The 23,988-nt window shown below is 34.4% G+C and overlaps 1 protein-coding gene across 2 annotated transcripts in view; it reads right to left on the minus strand.

Annotated features, from left to right (window-relative positions):
- The window catches only part of LOC306857603 (paladin-like), a 69,825-nt gene extending 46,126 nt beyond the window's left edge, over positions 1–23,699 (minus strand). The window contains exons 1-6 of one of the 2 annotated variants that reach the window (XM_079397622.1): positions 17,547–17,992; positions 7,292–7,477; positions 7,101–7,203; positions 3,468–3,647; positions 3,037–3,201; positions 1,634–1,794 (exon numbers count right to left, since the gene is read on the minus strand). In XM_079397622.1, coding sequence (XP_079253748.1) covers positions 1,634–1,794; positions 3,037–3,201; positions 3,468–3,647; positions 7,101–7,203; positions 7,292–7,464 — 782 coding nt within the window. In that variant the 5' untranslated portion in view covers positions 7,465–7,477; positions 17,547–17,992. Of the gene's footprint in view, positions 1–1,633; positions 1,795–3,036; positions 3,202–3,467; positions 3,648–7,100; positions 7,204–7,291; positions 7,478–17,546; positions 17,993–23,624 lie in introns of those variants that run through there. The other variant, XM_079397623.1, reaches the window with a different exon arrangement.
- Between the last annotated feature and the right edge of the window lie 289 nt (positions 23,700–23,988).

The following is a 23,988-nucleotide window of genomic DNA, read 5'->3' on the forward strand; positions in this document are numbered from 1 at the left end:
CACACACACACACACACCGTGAACACACACACACACACACCGTGAACACACACACACACACACACCGTGAACACACACCCGGAGCAGTGGGCATTTATGCTGCAGCGCCCGGGGAGCAGTTGGGGGTTTGGTGTCTTGCTCAAGGGCACCTCAGTCGTGGTATTGAGGGTGGAGAGAGCGCTGGACATTCACTCCCCCCACCTACAATCCCTGCCGGCCCGAGACTCGAACCCACAACCTTTGGATTACGAGTCCGACTCTCTAACCATTAGGCCACGACTTCCCAGAAACACTCGCGGTTTGGAGTGATCTGTTGAAGCTCTGGAGTAAACTTGATGAGCACGTTCGATCTCAATATCTCTGCCCGCAAGTGATGGGATCCAGATTGGCAGTGACCGTTTCAGAAAGCCAATCGGGTCATCCTTCTCAGCCTCTTCAGGTAGTCCGAGCAGCCGGAGATTACTGCGTCCTGTAAATCAGTCACCTGCTGCTCGAGGGCATCCAGACGGCCAGTGTGTTCGCCGATCACTTTTTTCTGCTCTCTCTGTTCCCCGATTAAAAAGTCAACTTTAGAGCATATATTCTGGATTGTATTCATGTAAGAGGCTAATTCGGTGCGTATCGCTGCTAATTTAGCCTTCAAAATGTCCTCAAATCGCTTTATAGTGATCACCATATTGTCTTCTATGTCCGCTCGGCCCGCCGGTTTTGTTTTCTTCTTAATTGGCGAGGATGATGGTGAAAGACAAGCGAGTTTCCGACTGTGTGACATCTCCAGACCAACGACAAACTAAAAAACTACCCCAAATGTAAGAAAAGATGACGAACAACAGTAAAAGACGATTATATACACTGAGCTCAGCTAACGTGCGTCTTGGCTCATGAAAGCGTCACGTGATCCACCCGACTCACTTGATTCGTTCAAAAACATGGATTCATTCAGTTTTGAAACACCGCTGTGTTGCTTAACATTTTCTGAAAATCATAATGAAATGGAGTTAACGAGGTTGAGCATCTGAGACAGTAAATTAATTGTTTTCATCAATTTACTGAGTATAAAGTTTATTGTAGTTATATGGGTGCTCAGTTTCTCTTGTTTAATATATTTGGCCAAAAATCTCATGCTATAAAAGATGAACCACTATGCACAGGTGCACAGGATATTTGAAACGTACAAAAGTGTATTGGCTACAACTAGACAGCAAATGCCAAGACTCTTCTCTGCTCTTTAAACACACAAAAACATTAGCTTTTATAGACAGCGTTTCTTGAGTTAAGAAAACACTGCTCTTATTCAAACATCAGGTCTTTATTTACCCTTGCATTGTGAAGCAGACGCCTGTCTTCAAACTGCGTCGCAGCGCTTCATTCTGAATTAAGTTATGAGGTTTTACTGACAATTTGAGGATCCAATGGCCTTTCGAGGTTCAGTCACGTGCTCCTTTGAATGCTTTTCATTCGTTAAATATTTGCAAAACCCCAAAATGGACATGATGATAACCAATAGCACTGATTTAAAATAATAATAATGAAATAAAATAGAGATAAGGAAGTTTTTGATAATTGGCTGGGAAACACTGATTTAGACCACATGTAACAATATGAAGATATGAAAAGCAGCAGGTCTGTGCACCTGTACGAGGGCAGGGTGAAGCGCGGCCGCTTATACACCTCCTCTGTGACGTGAATGTCTTCCTCACAGCTGATGGAGATCTTCTGAGGTTCTCCTTTAAAATGCTCGATGTCGTTGTAGACGTAGAACACGTTGTCGTTGAGTTTGGCAAAGTCGTGAAGCTGAAAACACAAATAACTTCAGATCAGCACATGAACATCAGAGAGGAAGTCCATCTGGGATTTTAGCGTGAAATTAAAATGACAGGAAAGCATAAACATTTGGGTCAATGACTGATAAAAAAAAGGGAAAATCGTTTGAAAAAAATGTGCAAAGTGCTTTGAATTGTAATTGTTCTATGTATGTTATTTTCATGCATTATAATCATATTTTTTTAATTCATGTTTATATCATATTTTTTAAACAAATTTAGATTTAAATGTCCTGTTTTATGTTCTTACACACTGTAAAAAAAAAACTATTTCCAAAAAGTTGTTTCAACTTAAAATAATTTGTTACCCTGCTGACTAAATTTTTTTTTGTTGAAACAACTTTTCTTTTTTCTTTTTTTTTTACAGTGTGCCCAATAACAACACAATGTCTTTGTTGTTTTGCCTATACTTTGATTTTGTTAATAATATTATATAAATATTATCAAAAGTTTTTATCATATTATAATTAATCATGAGATCAGAAAACATTTAAATTATTTATTATTTATAACTAAATAGTATATTTCACGGCTTTAATATAATAGTATTTGATATACAATGAATTAATATAAATATATTTAATCCTGGGATCAGAATTTTTTTAGATGTACCATTATTATTATTATTATTGAGTATGCTTCTCTGCTTTAATAATAATAATAATGCATTAATATAAATATTATTAATCTAAGATCAGAAAAAAAAATAATACTAAATATATATATATATATAAATACAAATAATACTAAAGTAAATAAAAAATCATTAGAATTAATCCTAAAATCAGAAAAATAAATTACTTTTTTCTTTTCTTTTTTTAAGTTTGCTTCACTGCTTACTAATAATATCAATAATAAATCAATAAAAGTATAACTAAACCTAACATCAGAAAAGATTACTTTTATTTTTTCTGATTAATTAATTATAGGATTAATTATACTTACATTGATGCATCATTATTATTAATGTTATTAATCATAAAATCATAAAACATTATTAGTAGTAGTAGTAGTAATTATAATTATTATTATTACATTATATTAATAATATTTCCCCTGATCTCAGGACAGTTACTGTATATCATATCAAAATTAATTTTAACTCATTCAGGTCTGCATTCATTGTCTGTACTTGTTTATGTTTTCCAAATAAATTGAGTCATTAACTTTTTTTCTGTTCTGTAGATCGTATGCTATATTCTCATCTCCTGACCTCTTTTCTGATGGTGAGCTCTAGATTCTCCGAGCAAGCGTCGCGTCCGAGATCATGCAGGTTCTCATGAAGGTTCTCCTTCCTCCGGGGTGTATAGGGAAGGAAGTCGCCCTCCAAACGCAGGAACACAACGGGCTCCTCACGCAAACAGAAGAAAATCACCTCCTTTTGAGAGCAAACGCATGCAAATCAGGCCAAATAAAACTCGACTCGTAACAAGTCAGTAATCATCACGCTTATTTAAACTCATTTGCTCGAACTCAACAGAGTTTAATTTAAAGCATCAGTTTAATCATTAAAACGCATTTAGCTGAATCAACAACAGGTTTAATCTCAGCGCAGACAGACACCTTATCAGCAGCATTATTTGCACATCGCTTTCTCTTGATAGAAGCTCAACACAGAGCCGCAGGAGATTTCCACGTACTGACCTGATGGCCTTGACCCTGCAGTCTCTGGAGGACCTGTTTGAAGCCACTCAGGCTGGGCTGGCCCATGCCGTAGAGCGGGAGGCTGCCTTTGCTCTGGCGGAAGTTGGGCGCTCCGTACGAGCCACTGGTGCTGAGGACGTCCGCTTTGCTGAAAACATCCTGCACCATGAAGTAAGAGCCCTGAGAAGAGTGTGATCAGATAATCAGTCATCTTTAAACACTCAAAAAAGGGCTTTTTAAACTAAATTAATGCTGCTTTTCCTTCCAACTCAATTGTGTTTTCTAATTAATATGCTTTGTAGAGAAACACATTTATGTTTCTGATAAATAATAGAATAAAAAAGGTATTTAGTTTTTTCGCTCACAATTGCGAATTTCTCACAATTCTGGCTTTTTTTCCTTGCAATTTTGACTTGTTTTAGTTTATATCTAACAGTTTTTACTTTTTTCTCGCAATTCTGAATTTCTTTCGTTTATATGTCACAGTTTTGAAAAGTTTTTCGTTTTTTTCTCATAATTGAGTTTGTTTATACCTCACAATTCTCTTATTTTCTCAGAGTTGTGCGATAAACTCACAACTGAGTTACAAAGTCCAATTCTTAGGAAATAATATGATTTGTTTTTATCAGAATTGCAAGTTTATCTCTCTAAAAAAAGTCAGAATTGTACATTTATATCATGCATTTCTAAGGAAAAAAAGTCTTGCTATTGCGGGGAAAAAAGTAGAATTGTGAGAAGTTGCAATTACCTTTTTTATTTTTTTATTCAGTGGCAGAAACGAGCTTCCACAGTTTGCACAGTTTTTTCAAACTAATTTCAAGCATTTATGCTGGTCTTTTATAACATTATTCACAGGAATATAATTAAAGTGTGTCCACAGGTTCACGTTGCATAATCGCAAGGTGAAATTCTGCTCTGAGCTGTTCATGTCCTCCAACTAAAGTTATTAATCTCTATGGCAACGTTCATTATGGCAAAATGATTTGATTTGCTGTTGAAGCCAGTAACAATCACTAAATTAACTCACCTCTACATTTATGCATTTGGCAGATGCTTTTATCCAAAGCAATTTCCATTGAATTCAAGCTAAACATTTTCTGTAGGAATCAAATCCATGCAGCAGATAGAATAACATCAAACAGAAATGAGGCACAAAACTAGCTTTAAATGTTAGATTTGCTGCTATTTTGGGCCTTTTATTATTATTATTTATTTTTATTTCATTTCATCCTATATATATCTAAATGTATACACTGTGGAAGCATTTGTTATACTGCTTTTAATTTCATTTAAAAAAGACTTAAAATTAAAATGTGCATATATTAAAGTTATTTTAGCATTTTTAGTTGTTCATAGTTTTAATCAGTTTTTTTTAATAATCTCCATTTTCATTTTTGATTTTTAAAATTTTTAAAAATCATAAAAAACATTTAGCACTGAAATAAAAACAATAATAATACAATTGTATTAAACCTAAACAGTAATGGTAAAAAAAACCTGTCTGTCAAAATGTCATATCAAAAATGTTCAGATTTATTACAGTCAGTATTATTTAAAAAATATATTTATTGATTTATTCATAATTTCAATTACTTTTTATTTTTATAATCTGTTTTCATTTTTAAAGTTTTAGCACTAAAAAAAACAATTTAATTAAACCAAAACAATAATATTTATAGAAAAAAAGCTAAAAAAAAACCACACAAAAAGTAAATACTGCATAAGTAATACTAAAGTAGCCCTGATGATTAAGATTTTTACAGTTGTTAAATTTTAACAATGAAAACACTGACATGCCATTCAAGCTTTAATAAAATGATCTGCTAAACACTTAATTACTACTTTATGATGTAGAAAACCTGAGCATTCAACTCCAGAAGAACATCAAATAACACGATGTTCTGGAAAGGAACCGGAACAATGGCGAGTGTTTGACAAGCGGCCGCTTTGTGTTATCTGTTGATTAGCAGCGAAACTCATCATTGGCTCGTCAGCAAACAGAAACTAACGAGCAAACAAAGGGAACGAGCGCATGTCTTCAGCGGCCAGCGGGAGGCGAGGAGCTTCAAAGCCTTCAGAGAAAGGTGCAAACGTCCTGCGAAGACTAAAGAGCGCAGTAATTAATGACACACTCGCTACGCTCTGTTTGTGAAGACAGAGACGCGCCGGGACACATTTACGACCCGTGGCTCTCTCCTCCCATTTAGACACAAATACACTGGAATCCACTGTGACTTATGAAGCAAATTAGGTCAGATCTGACATTAAGAGTGAACAAAAACATCTCTTACAAAAGAATGACTGTGGTGGCATCATGGTATATATCAAAGCATATTCATGTACCATGGTATTTACAGCATAAATAAACAGAGCGTGCACACTGCTGTAGCTTGCAAAAATTTTAATTTGATATGATATTTAATATGGTGCTATGGTACAATGGTATGACATTAATTACTATTTACTATGGTACTGTACGTACTGCACTTTTGTACTTTTTGGTATTCATCATAGTATTAAAGTGGATTTTTCTGATTCTCATTACTGTGATGCAAAAAATTTAATAAATAAATGAATAATTAATCCCCACCCCATTAATGTAATGTTATTATTAATTATTATTATTTATTTCATTTAACTACAAATATCTGAATTTATACACTGGCAGCATTTGCTATACTGCCATTAATTTTTCAATTTATTTATTTTAATTCAGCAAATTCAAAATGAATATTTTCATATGCATTACAGTCAGTGTTATTTTAGTTTTTATTTTTATATTTTCGGTTTCATTTTAATCTCATTTCATTTTTTGGTTAAAGTTTTAGTACTTTTGCTTTGTGGTTTGTCATTTTATTAAGTTTCTTTAATATGTCTACATAGTTTTTATTCATTGTTATTTGCATTTTAGACATTTTTGTACATCAAGTTAAATTAAATACAAATGAAAGTGCTTCCTTGGCAACTAGCTGAAATAAAATAGGTTTTTAAAATATTTTTGAATGGTTTTAGTTTTAGTAAAGTATAATAACCCTTATAACAATGAGAATTTGAAGGGCAAATGTGATTAATTGTCATTCCCTTTCCCGTCTTAATGGGCACAGTAAAAAAAAAAAAAAAAAAAAACTTAAAATAAACTATAAAACGATAAAATAATAAAAAATCTTTTTTAAAAAAGCACTATAAAAATATAGTAAAAAATAATATTTTTATGCAAAATGTGTGTCCTTTGTTTACATTTTAGTACTTTTATATTTGTGTCATTTTTATTCTTTTTTTTTTTTTAAATATGCCTATATATTTTGTTAATTATTTCAGATTTAGCTTTAGTTGTTTCAGTACATCAAGTTCAACTAAATGAAAATGAAAAATGTTGCTTTCGCAACTAGCTGAAATAATTTTCTATATTTTATTTTAGTAAGTGATTATTTTATTTCAAGTAACAGCAATGAGAATTTGAATGGAAAATGTGCTTTGTTGTCATGAGAAAAAAAAATATAAAATAATAACAAATAACTAAAAACTAAATCTAAAGAACTAACTATAAATCTAAAAATACACTTAAGGTTCTGCAAAAATGCACCGTTCTCCTGAGATTCGGCCACAGTGCATGAGAGCAAGAGTCCGGCTCACCTGGACCAGATGGTGCTCAGGCATGTTATCTGAAATCCTCCCAACTTTATAGTTTGTACGGACAACATCATCGTGGATCTGAAACTCCTGTCTGCAGTTATACCTACAAACACACACACACACACACAGAGACTCAATCAGGCGAAGTAACTGCAGGCACTCTCAGAACAGAGCCGGGCAGCCGGACGTACGTGATGACCACAGGAGCCACTTTATTAGTGATGATGGATTTGCCCTTGTTGTTGTGGATGCTGAGCGTCTGGAAGGAGGCGCTGCTCGCCGACCGCCTGCTGTCCATCATCCCGTTGCCGTGGAAACTCTCATGCAGTGTGGGCTGGGGAGCAGCGCTGGCAGTCGTACCCATACTCCTCGAGCAGCTGTCAATCAAACACAAACACACACATTACACACCAGCAGACTCCAGCTAAAGTAGTTCTGTCAAACGATTAATTGCATCCAAAATAAAAGTTTTTGTTCACATGTGTGTGTACTGTGTGTGTGTGTGTGTGTGTGTGTGTATATACACATATATACATATATATATATATATATATATATATATATATATACACACACACACACACACACATACACACACACGTATATATATTTAAGAAAAATGTTATGTTTATATATACAGTGGTGTGAAAAGTGTTGGCCTTGTTGATTTTTTTGCATGTTTGTCACACTTTAATGTTGCAGATCATCAAACAAATTTAAATTTTAAATCAAAGATAAGTAAACACAACATGCAGTTTTTAAAATGAAGGGTTTTTTATGAAGGGAAAACAAAATTCAAACCCACATGGCCCTGTGTGAAAAAGTGTGAAAATTACCCCAAGAGCACAGCGACGACTCATCCAAGAGATCACAAAAGACCCCACAACAACATCTAAAGAACTGCAGGCCTCACTTGCCTCAGTTAAGGTCAGTGTTCATGACTCCAGCATAAGAAAGAGACGGGGCAAAAATGGCCTGCATGGCAGAGCTCCAAGACAAAAACCGCTGCTGAGCAAAAATAAAGACTAATCTCAGTTTTGCCAGAAAACATCTTGATGATCCCCAAGACGTTTGGGAAAATACTCTGTGGACCGATGAGACAAAAGTTGAACTTTTTGGAAGGTGTGTGTCCCGTTACATCTGGCGTAAAAGTAACACAGCATTTCAGAAAAAGAACATCATAGCAACAGTAAAATATGGTGGTGGTAGTGTGATGGTCTGGGGCTGTTTTGCTGCTTCAGGACCTGGAAGACTTGCTGTGATAAATGAACCATGAATTCAGCTGTCTACCAAAAAATCCTGAAGGACAATGTCCGGCCATCTGTTCGTGTCCTCAAGCTGAAGAGAACTTGGGTTCTGCAGCAGGACAATGATCCAAAACACACCAGCAAATCCACCTCTGAATGGCTGAACAAAAACAAAATGAAGACTTTGGAGTGGCCTAGTCAAAGTCCTGACCTGAATCCTATTGAGATGCTGTGGCATGACCTTAAAAAGGCGGTTCATGCTCGAAAACCCTCCAATGTGGCTGAATTACAACAATTCTGCCAAAACTCCTCCACAGCGCTGTAACAGACTCATTGCAAGTTATCACAAACGTTTGATTGCAGTTGTTGCTGCTAAGGGTTGCCCAACCAGTTATTAGGTTTAGGGGCCAAGCACTTGTTCACACAGGGCCATGTGGGTTTGGATTTTGTTTTCCCATGGTATTTTTTGAAGATTGGTAAGTCTACTAGTAAAATCTATTGACTTTAGCCATCTTTGTTGCATTATAGGCTCAAGAGCTGTAAAAATGCACAAAATCCCTTTTTCCAAATATCCCTGAAACCGATTCAAATATAGAATCTTATGTATAGACTACAGTGAGCAAGTTAATGTGGGTTAACTTGACTATTTCAGTGGGTTTTTAGCACTCAGACACTCAAGATATCCAATGCAATTGGTTTGAGAGCTACAACAAGCTACATTTCTAGTTTCAACATTATTTGTTCTTTAGACCTTTCACTTTAAATACAATAAATGTCAACTGTATACAAAGTATCCCACATTTGGTTTTGACCGCTGAATATGTCTACCATTTACACCTGGAGCCATTTTGAGATTCCAGTATCTCGAGCCTTAAAAATTAAGATACTAAAAGAAAAGTTGGTTAAGAACTAAACTCTTAAAGAGTATTAAGATATCTTTAATCGTTAAAAGGCATGCAAACTTTTTTCCCCCCTGTTTTTGAATGTCACCTTTGGTATATAATGCAACAAAGATTGCTAAAGGCAACAGATTTTACTAATAGATCTACCAATCTTTGTGTAAAAATAATATAATGATGCTGCCAGCTTTCTGAAGTCATTTTTACTATTTTTCACTATTTGTACTGTATTTTTGACCAAATAAATGTAGTCTTGGCAAACATAAAAACATTAAATATATAAAATCCGCCATCTGGGTAAGAAAAATACACTTAATTCAAAGGAAAAACAAGTTTATTTTTTCTTGTTTTAAACATGAGCTGACCTAACTTTACTCAACTGCTCAGATATCAAGGTCATTTTACATTTCAATTAAATGCATCTTGATTTAAGAGTGTTTAGATATTTGCACTGGGAAATAGTGTACTAACAAAACAGTATCAAAAGTGTATTACTCTCACTGCATGCACACAGTAAAACAAAAATTAGTCTTGAAGCTCAGCACACACACACACACACATATCTGTTGTGTCCATCTGAAGCCGCAGATGTGAAGCTCCGACTCATTTGGGGTCCATAAAGAGCCCTGTTTTCTATCCCAAGATTCCTGCAGCCTTTCTTCTGAACAGGACAATAAATTCATGCCATGCTGAATAATCTCAGTCTGCACAGTGGCTTGTTTTTCATGCTGGCCGGATGAAGCTCTTATGTAAGTGGGGCAAATTTAAGGTGACATCTTCAGAGCGCAGCCTGCAGAAGTGCGCACTAGAGGAACGTCTGACCTGAAAACCCACCCACGGGCCGCCAGACGAACGCTCACAAACATCCTATCTGAAAAACAAGCAGTCAAGACCCCGTCTGTCACCGCAGGCATGCTTCTCGCCTTTACATTTACAAGTGTTTACTTCCAGTTCCGCTGGAGAAAGCAGGGCTTGAATGTCCTCTTCAAGGGCACGCTGGTGTTTTTGAGCGTTTTAATCACTTTTCAGTATCTGGGTCAACGTGACCTGGAAACAAACCTGCAATTATTGTCTTCCACTGCTTCATTTCTAGTGCTTTAAACGTTTCAAAGCAGCATGAGCTCATCGGTTGAGTGTGAGAGGAGAAGAAATACAATTTGACAACCAATTTGAGTCTAAGATATACAGTAAATATTAATATGAAGAATGTAAAAACTAAATAATATTAAAAAAATACAAATATAATAAAATAAACATAAAAAAATAATAAAATAAACGTAAAAATAGTTAAATACAAATCAAATACACAATTAAAAAAAATAAGACAAATAACAAAAAATATAAAATTTAAAAAATAATAATAAAATACATTTTAAAAATAAAAAACTAAAACAAAAAATTATAAAAATTAAAATAAAAAAATAGGATACAAATAAATACATTTAAAAAAATTAACTAAATAAAAATAAAAAAATTAAAATTACAAATAGGATGAAAATGAAGTCCTAAAAATTAAATGATAATTTATATATACACAAAATAAAACAAAAATAAAAATGAAATTATAAATGAATAGATAATTGGATGACACTCCTAAATAAACCATTTTTTTTAGTCCATCAACCACACAATAAAGATTCCTACGTTCCCACATAATCACTATCGTCTCCATGCTGAATCAAATCGGGAAGCAAAACAAAACTCTGGTTCTCAAAGTGAGCAAATTCCCTCAGGAAAGCCAATTACTGCGGCCCATTCACAGGGAAAATAAAATCTCCCAGTGTCCTCGGCGGAAGACGGAAAAGCTGCAGAGATGCACACAGATGGGCATTCCTGCTTCCCGCTTCAACAGCTATTGAAATTCAGCGGGTGAAGCTCAAGCTGAGACGGGCCACTCGCACAAAAGGGTCTCGCGCAGACAGGAAGTGCTCTGCAGCTGCAGGAAGCATCTGCGGTCAAAAAGGCTAATCAGAGGAAGGATGCAGAACGCTTCTCGTTCTTAAGAGATGTATATCACAGATCAGACACCACATTTATAGCAATGAGAAGAGCTGGGAACGCTGGGACTGATGGATAGAGGATCGATCTCAATCACGTCTGTTAGATCAGCGGTGCTCAACGGGTGGCTCGTGACCCAGAAATGAGTCAAACAGGTCTGTCCTGCAACATACAGCGGGGAAATGCATGCTAAATGCAAATAATGAACTGCAACTGACCATATGAAACCAAAAACATCATGTACAAACTCAAAAAAAATAAAAGTTTCTAGCAAGTCAAATTAGACCAATATCAACATGAACTGGTTGTATGACGCCCTAATCTTCTGAAAAACATGAACAAAACTACACAAAATAGAAGAAAATATGACTCAGGTGACATTAAATAGAGCATGAAACCGTCACAATTCACGAGACATTTAGTCTTTGCAACAACTATTTGCAGAAAGCACATAATGTACTCTAAATCAGCCCAAAAATGCAAAATAATAATCTGAAAAACAAAATGCAATAAAAAAGTGAAATAAAAAACAATAAAATATAAAATAAAATAATATAAGAAATAAAATAAAATAATTTTAAATAAATAAAATAAATTTTTAAAAAGTAAAAAGATGGATGGATGGATCCTCCTAAATATTTATTTTTAATTTAATTTAATTAAATATTTTTTGCTTTTATTAAAGATCGATTTCCAAAAGCAAAAACATGTTAAATGTTAGTTACTGGAAACAGTCATTTTCATGGTTTGTGAAAATTAAAAATATTATACACAATTAGAAAATGCTAAAAATATTTGCTAAATAGTATTTATCATATGTTGTAACGTGTTTATTTGTGTGTTATTTTTGTAACGTCATAATTTTATATAATTTTATAATACTGCTGTTTGCCATTTGCAATGGTTACAGTTTAATATTTTTCATATGGTGAATTGTATTAAAACCAATTTTAATGCAGGAATCACAATCATTAATTATAACAACAGGATGGTAATAATCGTTAAAAATAATAATAATTATTATTGTAATAACAGTTTCAGAAATGTATGGTCTTGGTTTTTTAATTAATAGGCAACAAGTGAGATTTCAATGATAATCTGACAACTGAACTAGGAAAGGCCCCTGTTTCCAGTTCAGAAATAACTGGGTCAAAATCTGGATCAAAAGCAGGTGAGAAGAACTGATTTACACAGAACGACTACTAAAACTACTAATAATACATAATAATGCAATATTCTGGGTTAATGCTGTTCACTACCATAGCTCATCCCAAAATCATATTTACAGTTACTGCTCTTACAATAGAAGTCAATTTCTGTAGATGATGTAATTTGTTGGTAATGTGTTAGACATAAGTTGTGAATCGTGTGGAGAAGTTTGCAAACACTTGCTCCGTAGTCCTCATACAAACCAGAGGAAGACGAGATGATGCTCTGTGGTGAACGGCAATAAACCCGTTGCTTTCATAACCTGATTATTCTGGCTGAAACATGATATTCAAAGCCTAAACGGAAGGTGGGTGTTGATCAAATTGATTAGATGGTTAAAAAAAGTTTCTCTATATACTGAAAAATAAGAGAGACAGCAAAACATAAAATGCACTAATAAATCATACATGTATTAATAAAATAAATAGCCTCAATTTGGATTTCAGGTTGAATTTATAGTATTTCTTAATCTACAAACGCTCACTTATCTCACATCAACATTTCTGAAATGGAAAACCAAAGATCTCCAGAAGAGGGTCAAATGAACATGTGACTGAAGCAAACGCTGTTATTATGGTGAAATAAACAGATGGAAAATCATAAAAAAAAATGGTCTAAAATGCAGCACTTCTTTAAATGGTTTAACTGATTTTGGGAAAGTGAAATATGATACCAGAGTATATTCTTTTATTTATATATATATATATATATATATATATATTTATATATATATATATATATATATATATATATATATTTATATATATATATATATATATATATATATATATATATATATATATATAAAATAAACAAAAATGAAAAATTGTATTAAATAAAAAAATTTAAATAAATAAATAAATAAATAATGAACTAGATAATAAAAAAGTAAAAAATAAAATGAAATGAAAATGTAATGAAATAAAACAAAATAAACATATTTAAAAAGATTAAAAAAACAAATGAAATAAAAAATAAAAATGATAAAAAACAAGCTTAAAATAAAAAGTAACAGTCTATCAAAGTACCACACTATTACCATCAGTTGTGTCAAAATAAAGAGCCATTAATCCCTGTTTGTAACCACAAGTCAGTTTTAGGTGACACGCCTCACAAACAGAGAGCTGCCGCCCATCTTCACAGGAAGTGTGGCGAGATTTCAGAATTTAACAATCTCTTTTGTGGTTTCTATTATAATTCATTAAGGACATTATTATTTTCTTCTCAAATACACACCACATGACATACACCTTTCTCCACATTTAGTAAGATTTATCTTCCCAGAATCTTCCATCACGTCTCACTTGAATGTCCCTTTCATAAACATCGTCTGTAAGAGGACGCTTTTCAAAATCACATCTGCAGATTTAATTCAGAAATATCTCAAGTGCACAAAAACACGCACAAGACTCTTGGTACAAACACAAACGGGTTTGATCAGGTTTAAATCCTCATTTCTTGTGTGAAATACATCTTTAAACAGAGGTCAAAGGGTTCAAAATCAAGTTTTAGAGAAACAACCTAAAATTCTTGTGAAGAAGCATATCTTTCATAAAGAAGATATTTTGAAGAATGCTGAGAACCAAACAACATTAGTGCTCATTGACTTCCACTGTATAGACAAAAACACTCAGACATTTGACTAAATTAATAAAGTAAACATATCAGTTTTCAAAATATCTTATGTGATCCACAGAAAGTCAAAAAACAGATTACAGTATTTATTATCATTTTTTTTTCAAAATTTCATGTTTATTCCAATGTATTACATGTCGTTTCTTTGGAATCATGACATTTACTCACAATTCCTGAGAGGAAATTGTTTATACACCATTTTTTTGATTTTTCTTTTTTTGTAAATTTACAGGCTTGAAATGTTTTTTTTTTTTTTTATGAGATATTATATAATTTCCATTAATAGCTTAGTTTTTATTTTTTGTAAAATTTTAGTAATGTTTTTGTGTGTGTTTTTGTCATTATTATTAGTTTTTGTTTTTTAATATGTTTATTTATTTATTTTTAGTTATTTTAATTTTATGTTAAAATAAATAAAAACGTTGCCTTGGCAACCAGCAAAATTAAGATACTTTTTAACATTCATGTTTTCATAGTTTCAGTTAACTATAATAGAATGACATAATGGAGAGTAAATTGTACCAGAACTTTCATTTTTGTGGTAAAAATCCCTTTAAGACAGTCAAAATACCCTGTTAAATCCACTTCACAGGGATCTGTGTGGAAATCAGAACACATCCGTAATCTGTGGCGCATTATTACACACAGAAGGGTCAGAGTTACAAAACCATGACACAAAACACACAAAAATCCCTTCAGCAGGGAAGTGCCCTCAGAAAAACAAGGATGTTGCGTGTCTTTAAGAGCAGAACATCCTAATGCATGAAGCTCACATGTATGATTCACTGGAGAAAGACTTAAGTTTTCACTGGGGTTTTACACTATGGATATGGTCATTGTGTTGATAATCACAGTTTGACCTCCATCAGCAGTGAAGCACAGCATCAAAGCTCAGCGCGTCTTCACGACCTCCCTTATAGTAAGAACAACTGCTCCGGAAAAACTAACTTCCTCACACTACTTCCTGCGTTGCAACACCGCGGGGATGTACATGTTACTTCATTATTTACATATTCACACACCGTAATATTTACAATTTAACTGAGGTTCCTGCGAACTAATAACCTTCAGGTTCAGTAAAAAAAAAAAAAAAAAAAAAATTTAATTTTGCATTAGACGCTAAATTAAAATCACACAACCTTAAAATTACACACTTGAAATAATAAAAAATATGGCATTACAATCAAACAAAACAACTATTAAAATAATAGCAAGTTAGTAAATATTTGATCAAAAATATATATTATGTACACACAAAAATAAAAATTAAATACTAAAATAGCATTACAATCAAACCAGACTATAAAATCTCAAAATTTAGTAAATAAGTTACTAAATATATTTTGATATTTTAGTAAAGATAAATATGAACATAAACGTAAAGTGCATAAATAAAGTAATGCTAAAACATGGCAATAATCAAACAAAGCAACTACAAAAAAGTTAGGCCTAGTAAATAAGTTTGTAAATATATTTTGATATTTTCTTAAAAAATAAATGCATATGAACACACACACCAAAATATGGAATTAATAATCAAGCAAAACAACTATAAAATTATTTGCAAACATTAGTAAATATATTTTGATATTTTAGTTACACACACAGGATACATGTGAAGACATTGTACAGAAACCATTGTATTATCACTATGCACTATAAACATGGTACTTTTGTAAGTGAGAGTTCAAACTCAAACTGCATGCAACAATCAGAAGAACTGATGCGCAGCTTGAATGCAGTGGATAAAAGCATCAGCCAAATGCATGACTGTAAACTAAATATCAGCACTTGAACTGAACTTGTCCCATCTCTGAATGCAAATATACTTTAGGCTTTCCCAGAATGCTACAGGACAAACCGTGCATCATCTCTCTCTCTCTCACACACACACAGGCATTTACAGATCAGAAATAGCACATAATTACAGTTATTCTGAAGGGCTCTCTGAGCACAGCCCAAAATGAAAACAAAGCCTCGCCATATACACACGAACACCAGAAACCAGCTGTTAAATCTGGTAACTCAAGGCTGCAGGACAGGATTAGTTATCAATATCATGTATATGGATATGGGCGTTTGCTAAAATTATAACTGTTAGACAGATGCTTCATTCACGGTCATTGCATGGAAGAGAGCAGCTTGGCCGTTCTGCATCCACTGATGAACGTCAAACGGCTTTGAGAGACACGAGGGAGGGTGAATGTGTGGCTTGTGGGTTAGTAAAGAGCAGTGTGACCCACAGACAGACAGACAGACATCACGTCTCTCACTGAAACCCACTAAAAACCCATCATATGATGGAGCTCGAATCAAACCACAGCACTGAGAAAGCCATTAACTGCATTCAGCATTTATCAGTTTTGCAAGTAAAGATCCTCTAGATTTACATCATGTGCCTTATAACCGAAGCATCAAACAGTGAGAGCGGCTCAGTGACGCCATTCCATCGCTGCATTTATTCACTTATGCAAAAATACATAAAAAATACACACACACATATATATATATATATATATATATATATATATATATATATATATATATATATATATATATATATATATATAGTTAAATGCACACACATAAAGTCTATATTTTTCCAAATTTATATGTATAAATTTATATTCATATAATTTATATTATATATAAATATACTTAATATAAACATAAGATTTTTCTTAAATATATGAATGCGTGTGTATTTATATATACATAAATATACACAGACAGTACACATATATTATGTAAACAAAACCTTTTAGAGGTTTAATAAATACAATATACATTTTAAAAGTTAGCAAGTATATTTTTTTTTATAGATTTTATTTTTAAATAAATATGTATTATAAATACATATACATAAAATAATTATCTGACAAATCAGATAACCGACAGGAACTAATTTTTGTTTGTGTGTCAAGAAAACCATAAAACAGGAAATTACATCACAGAGAGGTTGTCTAATGGCAACACCCCATGATATTCCTCAATTTCATGAGATTTGTATTAAAAAAAAAATATTAAAAACTGTGTTCAAAATTCTTTTAAGACATATAGACGCATATTTTATTCTATTTTTTACTTTGACACTTTTAGAATCTATAAAGCTTTTTTAAAACATACAAACATGATTTTTGTAAGAATTAGACATTTTTAAACCAGTCTTGTTCATCACCTCAGACATCGCTTACACAAAACAGACATGAAACACACAGAAAACTGACAGTTTGTCTCAATACAGAACTATTTCAGAAGCATATATAAACAAACTCAATCATTCAGAGCCAACATGCTCATAAAACGCCCTGAGATGATGATTAAACACTGCGCAAACAGTGCTCAAACAACATTACTAACATCACTAAAACAAGTATTTCTGCACAAATAAAGCCAGCAGAGAACACAAAAACACACTCGAGTGATATAAAACACACACACGCTGGAAGCGACCGTACCTGAGGGGACACACGCCGGAGCAGCATCAAATAATCCACAGACGTCTGGGCAGAGCGACAGCACAGATCCCGCAGACTAACTGAGGCGTGCAATGAGTGACTCTACAGCCGCGTGCATGTGTGTGTGTGTTTAGGACTGTCAGCCTCTGATTAGCAGTGTAAGACAGCGAGAGCAATCTTCCGTCCGAGTGTCAGACACAAACACAATCTCAGGAAGAGCGGTGTGGTAAATCCATGTGTGTGAAGGATGTGTGGGTGGGTCTTACCCATCAGCACACACACACATTACCACATGAATTAAAAGCTCTCCACAGTGTGAGCGTGTGACTGCCACCCCTACAAACACACACACACTCACTCACATACAGTCTCACACACACACAATCACTCACACTCTCACACACATGCACTACCTCACACAGTCTCACACACACACACACACACACACACACACTCCCTCACAGTCTCACACACAAACACAGTCTCTCTCTCACACACACACACTCACACACACTCACACAACACTCACTCACTCTCACACAACACTCACTCACTCACTCACTCACTCAACACTCACACACACTCTCACTCTCACACACACTCACTCTCACACACACACACACACACACTCACTCACTCAACACTCACACACACTCTCACTCTCACACACACACACACTCTCACACACACACACACTCTCACACACACACACACACACTCACTCACTCACTCTCACACACACACTCACACTCACTCTCACACACACACACACACACACTCACTCACTCACACAACACTCACTCACTCTCACACAACACTCACTCACACTCACACACACTCTCACTCTCACACACAACACCCACTCACTCGCTCAACACACCCACTCACTCTCACACACACACTCACTCACTCACTCTCACACACACACTCACTCACTTTCACACAACACTCACTCAACACTCACACTCACTCTCACACACACTCTCACTCTCACACACAACACCCACTCACTCGCTCAACACACCCACTCACTCTCACACACACACTCACTCACTCACTCACTCTCACACACACACTCACTCACTTTCACACAACACTCACTCAACACTCACACTCACTCTCACACACACTCTCACACACACTCACTAACAACACCCACTCACTCTCACACACACTCACACTCACACAACACCCACTCACTCTCACACACACACTCACTCACTCAACACAAACACACAGTCTCACACACAAGCCAGACAACACAACGAGCCAACAGCATGTGTGTTTACATCACGTAATTCACCGCAGCTCTCGTAAGTTAGCACATCGCACTAATTACTTCATTCGTAAGCAATTAAGATGCCCCGACTCTGATCGTCAACACACACAGCTGAGTAAACACGGTAAACCTCAGCACAGGTTTGAAGGAAGACAGGACACACACTCATCCCAGGACATGACAGAGCGTATACTGTAAGAGCCAATGTACTTTAATGTTATCAATTAAAATTATCTAAATTACAAAATAACTATTGAAATAATTCAAAATATTAACACACACACACACATCTTTTCACGCATTGCGCCGTGTAAACATTACCATGTCTGCATTTGATTGATATTATTTGGAATGCGCAATAATAAAAAAAGTGATTTCTGAAAAAAAATTAAAATGAGTTATCGGTTTTTGCAAATAAACTCTTCATTTAATCCAATTCAGAGTTATGTCAGTTAACCAAAAATTCAGGTTAGAAAACGTGTCTGGGCCTCCACATAACCAAAGCGATCTGACTGTGTCCGGTTCCTCCAAATCACAGGGTTTCTCAGGACACTCTTCAGGGGGTATTCAGAAAAAACTCCAAGAGTCCAAGATGTCTGTGTGACTGACAGAAAACAGCAGTTGTGACACAAAGAAATACAGCATGGGGCAACAGGGTGAGGCAGGAAATTGCTGTACTATCTCAATCCAAGCTACATTTACTCTATTCACAAACCACATGAACACAAACTCACTGAAGGACCTCTGAATACTACACACAACTCAAGACAAAAAACAACATTATGAGGACAGAATCTGAGAAAACTTCTCTCCAGCAAAAAACACACGCTCTGAAAAGTGCGCTTCAGTTTGTTTCTTAAAAGGATTTGTTTAGCTCAATTAAAAATCCTTTATTTTATGTCATTGTGACTTTCAAATGCAACTTTCGTTCTTCGAAATCTAAATGTTATAGATACATATATACACATACATATGCATACACACATTATATTTAATATATTATATATTTATCTATTTTTAATACATTTTATACATAGTCCAATAAAAAAAAATATTTAACAAATAATATATTTTTTTTATTTATTTTTTTATTTTTTTAGAAGTACAAAATATTTTAAATAAAAAAAAACTATATATACACACATTATATTTTTTATGTATATTATATATATATTTTTTACTTTTTTATACATTTTATATATATAGTTAGATTTGAGCTGAGGTTTATGTGAGAACAAATCCGGCCACACCTGTTTCTTCCTCTGTCAGTCTAACGGCTTTGATGAACCTGAAGAGACGCATGCGAGACCAAAGACAGAAATCATGCATCTCTCTTTTTTCTGAGGCTGTGTGACCTTGTGGTACTTTACAGTTCAACACGCATGAAGAGAAATTTGTTTAAGCGCCTACGCTTCTGGATTTAATTAGAGAAACAAGGCAAAGCAGATGAGGAAGCAGCAGAAGATCGAGTGACGTGATGCTCTGAAGCAGTGAACAACATTTCAGCTTCCTGTGAAACTTCCTCTCAGGCTGTGAAAAAAACAAAGCGTTACCTGCCCGTTTCCTGCTGCCTCTCTCATCAATGCACTTTGGTGTTTTAAACATCCGTTTCCGAGCGGACTGACAGCTTGACACCTGTGTGTGTCCATGGGAAGAACGTTTTCCTGTCTGGTAATACCCTCAATGATCAACGTCCTGCTGACCAGTCATTTAGTGACTGCAGCTGGGTAATTTTAATTAACTAAAACCATTCAAATATAAATAAATAATTACTTGAAATAATGTTAACTGAAAATAAATATTAAAAACATAAGCAAACGATAATTCACAACAACAGAAGAGCATGAAAAATACAAAAAGATTTGTTCAAACGAATCAACTCACTGAATCAGATGCTGACTTTAAACATTTTCTTGTAAATATCTTCTCTGCATGATAAATGTGTGCATTTTAAACTCATTGTTATGCGTGTTATAATCTGACCAGAGTGAATCATTTTCATGCAGAGTAGGGATATAATATAGACTTAATAAAATATAAATTAAAAATATAATATTTCTAATAATTTTTTTAATGTTTTGTTTTAATTGTATTATTAAAGAATATATATATTAATATATGTGTGTGTATTTTTATAGTTTGAATAGTTTTAATGATTTGAATAATTTTATATAGAAGCCTTTTTCCACCATGACTTTCTCTCACACATTTATGACTTTTTTCTCGCAATTCTAATGGAAAAAAAATTCTGAATTGTGAGAGAACTCAGGATTGGGGAATATGAACTCGGAGTTGCAGGATATAGTTGCTATAGTTTATAAAGTTTAACTTCAGGTACTAAAACTTCTGAAAAGGAAATAAAAATGAATAAAAACTCAATATTTTTTTAAATGACAAAAACCCAACAAAAGTACTAAAACTTAAAATTAAATCATATAAAAAACAACTGTTTGAAAATATGAATAAAACTATAATACTATGTCAATGCTACTAAAATAACCCTGGAGTATAATGCATACTGTACGTCATGTCTGATGATCTAATGCAGAGATCTGCAGAAGTGAATAATGACTATAATGCTTATTTCTATTTTGGTAGAAATGAAATCATAGGTTTAAACAGGATATTCAGCCAGACACATTGTGGGAAGGACACATCTATGCTGCCGTCAATAAATGACCGTCTGAGCTTCTTCAGGATTCAGACACAGCCGCACTATTACTGGACTGACTTCAAACAAACAAAAGCTGGACAATATGACATCTAGTGGCTGAAATCATCTGTGCACATCAGGCATTCTGTGTACAAACCACAAACACTAAAGTATCATGAAACAATATACACCGCAAACCCAAACTCACACCAGATGTCATTGCAATAAATCACAGCGGCTGTATCTGTGCTAGAACGCTGCAGGATTAATGTCCAATGATTTGCTTTTAAAGAAAGATGCACTAAGATACCTCACAATAAATGACACTTGATATAATATCATGCTCTAATGACATTCAGAGATTTTAAGTCCATTTCTGTATAGACAAACGTAAAGTCTCGACTACAAAAATATATTTAAAACTCCATACTCTGAACCCAGTAGCGGGGCATGTTGTCACATTATATGGGGGTAAGTTGTCACAATAGGAACCTGCTGTTTATTAACACCGACTGAAGAAGAATAAAATCTATTATGTTTTAAAATTATTTAATGGCTTATTCAGCAAAAATTAAAACAGTAAGACAATTATTAAACATAAAAAATTAAAAAGTGGCTAAAATAGAAATGATATTTATCTTTTGTCAAAGCAATTAAAATAGGAGGACTTTAGTTTGAGGAAAAATAAAATATATTTTAAGACCTGGATGTTTGAAACTAAACCTCATATAGATTTTGTGACAACTTGCCCCGGCCTTTGAGCTCAAACTTCTTCAGATGAACTTCCAAAAGTCTTATGAACTTCAAAGGCAGATACCATCTTAAGTACAATTCCTTCTCTTTAAATGTACCTATATTGATAAATTCAGTGTTTCTTGCTAGACTCTTTCCAACCAGAGGCAGAATGAGTTGACTGCTTTTAATTGGCCTCATAATGATCTCCACAAATGACCCGTGCTTCTTCTGTAGCCCTGAAAAGACCACTTTATGTGCCTTTATCTCACTCACTAACACAAACTCCTGTGATCTAGTACTGCCAGGGTCACACAGATGGATTATTCATGAGTCCTGATGAACTACATCACCATTAATCTTCATAAGCGTGACTCTCGATTCGTACATTAGCATTTCAATCCACTAACATCAAATAGCTTTTATGTGGACTGATAAGATTTTGGCATGTAGGTTTCATCCATAGCTTATTCAATAATGAGAAATAGATTATATCTTATTTAACGCTAAGTTTCTCATTTGAGATGCAGCTCACGAAGTCTGCCAAGAACACCCCAAAACCCATTAAAAAATTAGAATATTTCCACATTTATTTCCTGAAAATTAAGGAAATGTTTCGTGTTTTAATGTTGGAGTGAAATATGTTTTTCGTGAGATTTATGCTATTAAATCGATTAGTTTACATCAGTCAGTCAGATATGAATTTACCTGTTTTCTTCTCGCTGCAGCATCAAAGACGCTATAAACTCAGCTCAGGGTGTGGAAAACTTCATAAATTAATCTAATATCAAAATGATGGCCGTAAATGTCTACGTAATCGTTAGTTTAATCGAGTTCTCGTTTAGTAAACTGCAACAAAGTAACTCAAAGCGACACATACGCAAATGATTCTCTTTTGATTGCTGCGACGAATAATTTGAAAATGAATCGTTCTTTTGAGTCGGCTCTTTTGAATGATTCGGTGGAGTTCAAACAGCGGGATGGAATGCAGAACTGTAACTGTCTGCTACATTTTGATTCACTTCGAAAGAAGCACTTGTAAAATACTAAAAGATTCATTCGAATCGATTCACTGAATCAGACCCATTTGAACATTTCCAAGCATTTCTTGTAGCTTATCTTCTCTGCAGGATACATGTGTGCGCTCTAGACTCATTTACATATCACACACTCGATATAGTGTGTTATAATCTGACCAGACTGAATCATAGTCATGCAATCTAACGCAGAATCAGTAACATACCGCTACACTGAGGCTCAGGTCAGATCCGCTCTGTTTCTAGCACACACTGGTTTTAATGCTTCGCTCTTTTCTCAACTGCAGCAATGCAGCTCCACGCAACATGTAGACTACATCCATGCATGCGAGGAGAAGCTCGACCACATAAAGCACTGTAGAAACTTAATCACTCACCATCGCCGTGAAACAGCCTCCGCTTTCAAAACAGAGCAAACACACTCCAGCAAACCCCTCTCTCTCTGCACGGCTGGAATCAAACACTCACTCAGGAGAGAAAGAAAGAAGGCACTCGTGGTTTGGAAGACGGGCTGTTTGAGCATGCGTGCGTTCACTCTCTGTGTGTGTGTGTGTGTGTGGTGCCAGGCGCTGAAAGGATCCTAAAATCAGCAGTTTAACCACACACAGAAAAGGATGTGGTGTAGTGTGTATTTGAGTCTATCTAGTGATTCTTATCAAGTTCCATAAAAAGTTTAATCTTTTTTCAGTGGAGGATAAATGCTGCCTTATAAAATATAAAAAATCTAACCCTGCTTGAATA

This window comes from Barbus barbus (assembly GCF_936440315.1).
Source record: "Barbus barbus genome assembly, chromosome: 38".
Lineage (NCBI taxonomy): Eukaryota > Metazoa > Chordata > Actinopteri > Cypriniformes > Cyprinidae > Barbus > Barbus barbus.